This window comes from Paralichthys olivaceus, chromosome 2 (assembly GCF_024713975.1).
Source record: "Paralichthys olivaceus isolate ysfri-2021 chromosome 2, ASM2471397v2, whole genome shotgun sequence".
Lineage (NCBI taxonomy): Eukaryota > Metazoa > Chordata > Actinopteri > Pleuronectiformes > Paralichthyidae > Paralichthys > Paralichthys olivaceus.
Window position 1 is genome coordinate 28,705,022 of NC_091094.1, and position 6,186 is coordinate 28,711,207.

The 6,186-nt window shown below is 41.3% G+C and overlaps 1 protein-coding gene across 3 annotated transcripts; it reads right to left on the reverse strand.

Annotated features, from left to right (window-relative positions):
* Positions 1-258: 258 nt before the first annotated feature.
* On the reverse strand, positions 259-5,706 carry cyb561d1 (cytochrome b561 family, member D1). 3 transcript variants are annotated; one of them, XM_069514395.1, is made up of 4 exons: positions 4,338-5,706; positions 4,014-4,260; positions 3,734-3,771; positions 259-2,254 (listed from the first exon to the last, which is right to left on the reverse strand). In XM_069514395.1, exons 2-4 carry the CDS (start codon positions 4,168-4,170, stop codon positions 1,748-1,750), a joined length of 702 nt encoding a protein of 233 aa, XP_069370496.1. In that variant the 5' UTR covers positions 4,171-4,260; positions 4,338-5,706; the 3' UTR covers positions 259-1,747. The 3 variants fall into 3 exon arrangements, with proteins under 3 accessions (XP_069370496.1, XP_069370485.1, XP_069370474.1); XM_069514384.1 differs by having other exon boundaries at positions 4,014-4,293; XM_069514373.1 differs by having other exon boundaries at positions 4,014-5,706.
* Between the last annotated feature and the right edge of the window lie 480 nt (positions 5,707-6,186).

A 6,186-nucleotide genomic window follows, 5' to 3' on the forward strand; every position in this document is an offset into this window, starting at 1 on the left:
TTACATGGTGGCTGTGTATATGCACTTTTTAGAGAAACATGGGAATTTATTTTAATTTTTTCTCATTTGAAAATATCACTTTTGAGAATTGAGTATTGTAGCCACATGTACATGATGATATAGATAGATAATAGATATAATAAAGATATAAAAGTGGCTCATGAACCACAGATGCATGAAAACATGATGGTTTTCAGTGTTGTCTGAAGGTATTCAGGTCCATCCATCTAAACTCAATAACCCAGAGTCACAAAGTAAAACGTTTTCAGAAATATTTGCTAATTTATTGCAATCTTTGATTCTATGACAGTGACTTTATTGCCAAGTACACAGGTGCTAAATCATTCTTAGACATCCAGGAGACATTCATGTGGAGTAGTGTGTTGGTCCACCTAACTAAAAACAAGTTCAACATTCAATCTCCACCACTGCCAGGGAGGTTATGTTTTCACCTAGCATGTTGGACAGATGGAGCCTGGGCCTGGGACGAACCCATCATATTTTGGTGCAGATCAAGGGACAGAGCCAGAATTTCTTTTTCACTTTCATTAACATAGCAACCTGGGGATTTTTCTCCATTTGTTCAGGGAAAAACACACAAATCTTAATTTTTAAAAACAGGAATATTTATTATTATTGATAGTTATCAGCTAATGCAATTTGTTGTGTATCCAAATAAAAATCAAGCAGATCATTTATGCAATATAAGATCGTGATTGTTTCTCTTGAGCAGATACAGATAGTTGAAGGTAGAATAAAAGTTTTCAGGTACAGTGTTAAGGACCATATTTAAATGACAAATAAATAGTTTGATTATCAAGTCACCTATTTTTCTTTTACACTATTAGAACAAGAAAAGCATGTTCATTGTTCAGCCTTGGTGGAGGAATGTGCTCTGCTGAGTAACATTCTAGTCTTAGCTGTAGTTGGCTCTCCACCAACTCCTGAGAAAAATGTGTTCAACCACTACATGTTCATAGTTTTTCACCAGCTAGTTGCAAACTCTGTCTGCTGACTGGTCCCGAACAGGAAGTGTAGGGCTTTTTTAAAGAGAGTTAAAGAGAGCCATGAAACTGAACCAAACAGTACACATGTCCCAAAGCCAGAACAACAAGCTAATCGATATTCTGACTGCTTTCACATATTACATTATCATTGGGTTCAATGTCAGTTGATGGAGATATCATGTTGAATTGTTTCATTTAGCTCCAGCAAGCAGCCAAAACAGACGACACACAAAATAATCAATCAATAAATAGGATTTACAAGCTGGTATAGAATCGTCCACATCACATTCACTGCTGAAGCTTAAAGCAGTCAACACAGTGTCTGAGACTTTTCCTTTCGCTGCATTTGTAGTGCAAATATTGCTCTGGAATACAACAGACACAAGAAGTTCTGAGGCATCCACCAGCTCCAGCAGGTTGCCTCCAGGAGTTTGTCAGGATAGCTTGTGTTGTGGGTATCATGTGTATACAATGACATGGCTACCCACTTACTTTGCATAGTGTTATTCAATTCTTTGAGTTGAAGTGCTTTCAGTTTCTGTCCAGGAGGTATCAGGGGATGCATATATGACAATCTGTCATAAATCTTCAGAGACCTGTGATGTAAGACAGACACCCAGCTGTTTTGTTCTACTGCTCATGGGACTACCAGTGTCTCAAGCCTTTTCCTTTAGCTGTTTTATCTTGAACTGAGGACTCCTTCTTCCATCACAAAGTAACTGACTCTTCGTTTGTGCTTCCTAGCTGGTGATCTTCTTGCGGAGCAGGTAGGCACTAGTGATCTGGTTCATCACCACCAGGGCAGGGAAGAAGGGAAGCAGGAAGAAGGCCCACCAGGTCACCCCTTTTACAGTAGCCTGGAACCAGTCTGAGAACATTGCCAGCACAACAGTGACTGTGGCCAGCAGGTAGACCACCAGGCCGCAGGTGGCATGGTACAGCTTCAGTTTGGGCACAAAGGAGGAGAGGTGCAGCAGCTTAGGGAAGATCACACAAATACCAACAGCTGCTTGGAGAGCAGTGGCTGTCAGGGTGCAGATGCCCAGCAGACTGTGCCAGGTAACCAGGTGGTGTTGCTCTGAGACGTTCTTACTGGCCACCATGAAGCCCAGCCCGGTGGCTGATGTTATCAGGAGCAGAGCTTGACAGAACCAGTGGAGACGGATTTTACATTTACGAGATATGAAGCAGAAAGGCGATCCATCCGCTGTGAAGAGGAGGATGCCCTCAGTCATACATAGGCAGTACTGCAGAAGGAGAGAACAGGAGTTTAGAAAGACTATTAGGATTTGTTATCAAGTGTGTGAAGCAACACAAAAGATGTTCCCATGTAAAAAAAATAAAGAACGAGATAGAGATGGACGAATGAGCTTATATGTGATGTGTGCATTATGACTATTAGACCATGGCTACTTACAAAATGTGTGTTTCACTCAATGTGGCTTCTCCTAAGCTCTAGTCGTTTTGGACTGTTTGCTGCCCCCTGTCTGTTCAGCATGTCACTGAACACGTCAATCTGAAACCTGTCTATGTCTTAGGTTCCAATTTGTCCTATTCTGGTCACCCTTGTCACAGTGGGACAGTTCAGCACTGAACTGTATTGACTTGTCTATGTCATTGGTTGCACAGTTTCTCTCTTTACTGCCGCATAACTTCATGCCAAAGAGGAGCCAGTCTTTAAATGGTCTCTTTGAATGTGAATCCCAAACAAAAAGTCATATTTAAGAGGGGAGCTGTTGAATAAAATGAACACAACAGAGCAGAGGTTTACTGACAAAGATTGGACCAAGCAATACTAGCCTTTATATTTTAAAAAAGAACAAAATATTATACATCAGTCTAATCTGGTGTGTGTACTAACAGGGTGAGCAATGAGTCATGTTCAGGTTTCTATTGTGACTGCGTTGAAATCATTTGTGTGAAACAGATGCCGATCCCGTAACATCACATTATCAGTGAATCGTCACGCCATAGTTAGGTACTGAAACCCCCCACTGTCAGCCTGTGCTCCAGTCCAGAGTAAAACGCTGTTCTCAGGAACTTGTTCTAGGTCAGTTTGTAACATGATATGTGACAGTGGTGCACCACCGTCATTAGTGTCAGCACGCCTCACATCTATTATTCACTGTGGAAAGAGGATGGTGACACAGAGACCAGAGGATTTGAATGTAAAGGCATGTTCAAAGGTCACATTCAACAGATGAAATATTAGTGGACTGATGTTTGTATTAGTTTACCTTTAACTGGCACATAAATTAAATTCAAGCAGCTATAAAAACATCGTTATCGGGAGACCATCCTGTGCCAACACCACTTACTCCGTCTCACTGATTGTTTTCATATGTTGAGTAGTTCCCCCTCTATAAGTAATATCCAAATATCGACTGTATTGTGGTTCTCTCAAGATTACGAATCTGTATATTCTTATATATTTTACATTTGTGCAAATTACCTTAAAAACTAAGTATATGATGACACTGTGACCGTGACACAAAGACAAGAAGGTTCCCTTAGTGTGCGATGATGGGGTAGTTATTTGTTATAGCAGGAGAACAAATGAAAAGACTGAGGGGAATCACATCAGAGCAGGGTGAATCCCGAGTGTTCAACTTGCAAGCAACTTAAGATCAGATCAGTCTACTTAAGTGAGGTGAGGTGAGGTGAGGTCTGTCTGTGAGAGAGAGAGAGACAGGAGACGGTGAGATCATGTGTGGCTGTAGACTTACAGCAAAAGACATCAACACTGGATGCCAAGAGAACAGACCTGGAACAAAGAGAACATCTGAGCATCTTACCATGAACAACTGACCAAACTGTACATGGAATTATAAAATGTTATGGGCTACATTTCATAAGTGTATTTATCTGAATAACCCATTAAAACATTTAGGTGCATACAGGTTCACCCTGATAAAGTCATGGCAGGTGTAATGTTAACGTCTGTGTAGATGGTAAATGAAGCTCGTGTTATATCATCACTGCTTATAGTCTGTTAAGTCCACTCACTGGTTCCGGGTCTGGACAGCACGGCGATGATGAGGGTCAGGCCCAGACCGGTGACATGAGCCGCTATCACAGCCGTCCTCCGCAGCCACGCATACAGCCAGAAGTCCCGCACCCCCAGCGCCTCTCCCACCGGGCTGTACTCCACGTCTGTCCGCATACCGCCGAGTTACTGCTCCCGCTACCCGACCTGCTTCCTGCCCGGTCCACCCGCTACCTGACCCACTACCTGCCCCGGTCCACCCGCTATCTGACCCACTACCTTCCCCGGTCCACCCGCTACCTGACCCACTACTGCCCCGGTCCACCCGCTACCTGACCCGCTACCTGCCCCGGTCCACCTGCTACCTGACCCACTACCTGGCCCGGTCCACCTGCTACCTGACCCGCTACCTGCCGGCTCCAGCGCGTGGAAGAAGTGCGTGGAAACGGAGAGAAGCCGCTGTGCTATCCAGACACCACACGAGCTCCATACTCACAGTTCTGAAGCGGGAAAAACAAGACGGACAACATCCAGTGAAGTGAGGCGCGTTCCTCGGTGACAGCTCGCAGCGCTTCCGGTGTGCAATGTTTCCCATTCAGCGTCTTTAATGACGTAAACACGTGTATTTACAGCGGATACAAGATCAGGTGGACGGAAGCAGCGCTGTGGCTTCTGTCCTCAGTCTCTTATTATCACCTCTCTTGTCCAGTGCGCCGAAGAATCCGCTTTAAAGCGAAATCCATTCACTTCCACTCATTGTGTTGTTGTCGTTGACTTGACGGAGCAGGTAAGGCGGACGACGTAAACCACGGACTCCATCCCGCGGGTTATATTTAGGGCCTTAGTTCTCACCTGGTTCGAAACAACCAACGGGAGTTCCGTCTTAACATTCTACTTCCTGTTTTGGGTCTGCATCAACGCCGAAGAGTAAGAGACACGTGAGATGCTTCACCACCCGTTTCCCTCTTTTCAGCGAAATCTGGATGTACTGCAGCAGCTACCTGTCAACTAACGATGTAACGAGTACAACACTCATTATAACTGCATTGTATCTGCATTAGTTGTGCAATTTTAATATTACAGACCATTTTATAGAATAATATTGTCTTTTGCACATCCAGTCCACGTATTCTTACACTGCCAGTATATTGTATAGTCAAGTACTTATATTTATACCCTACAATATATTATATATCATATATTATATCATACTCTGTATATTCTTCGGATTTACAAGTCTATATACACATATTTATACATGTGTACATGTTATTATTATATTATTATTATCACTACTACTACTACTATTATTATTATATATACTATTGCTGCCATTATTACTATATACAGCTATTATATTGGTATAATTACTGTCTATATAAATATATATTATGTTATATTGTATACTATATATATATATAAACATATACTGTACTACTATTCTTATATACTGTCTAACAATAACATTACCATCATATCATCATTACTATTATCATCATATTGCCACTGCACTACTTGTCTGACTATTCAACTTGTGTTTCTGTTTTTGTTCTTTTACCTCAATGTTTTGTTGTGTTCCGATACACAAGCTGCTATGACGACGTAATTTCCCTCCGGGGATGAATAAAGTACTCTATCTATCTATCTAATATCGATACTTGTGTTTTAATCCAAAGAGGAGAGTCCAAATCAAGACTTCAAAAACAGTAGGGAGGACAAATTTAACTATAGTGTGGAAACTAATTTAAAAAAATGTATAGACTTTATCAACTATATCGCCCATTAATTTTTCTTTATTTTGGATTTGAGATCACAGATGGCCTCTGCAGTTCTGTAATATTCATCTGATTAATAAATGTCATATTTAGCATGTATTCATTCAATAATAAATTCATTTCAGTGATAAATGTGGTTCAAAGAGTCCATCCTGGTTACCAGGTTGAAAAAGTGCTCCTTTTAACAATCAGTAAAACAGCAACCTTTCTTACTCTTTACAGACACCGTCACCATATTTCAGTTAAAAATTGTCCAGATATTTTTTGAATGCGTGTTTGCTAAAGGTTTGACAATTTTAACAGATAATTCAGCTACAAAGTTGAAGTCTCAAAGTTAAACCTCGCACAGTAATTAAACAACTATTATAAAAATTTGAAGAAAAACAGTTGCTCCATCCATGCTTATGGGACATCACTT

What these genes read in the sequence shown, in the direction of transcription:
- cyb561d1 (XM_069514395.1), bottom strand. Translation starts at nt 4,170, where the DNA reads ATGCGGACAGACGTGGAGTACAGCCCGGTGGGAGAGGCGCTGGGGGTG. An exon ending in GCTGTCCAGACCCGGAACCA is followed by an intron (nt 3,772 to 4,013) that starts GTGAGTGGACTT and finishes TCTTTGTTCCAG; the next exon opens with GTCTGTTCTCTTGGCATCCA. An exon ending in CAGTGTTGATGTCTTTTGCT is followed by an intron (nt 2,255 to 3,733) that starts GTAAGTCTACAG and finishes CTCCTTCTGCAG; the next exon opens with TACTGCCTATGTATGACTGA.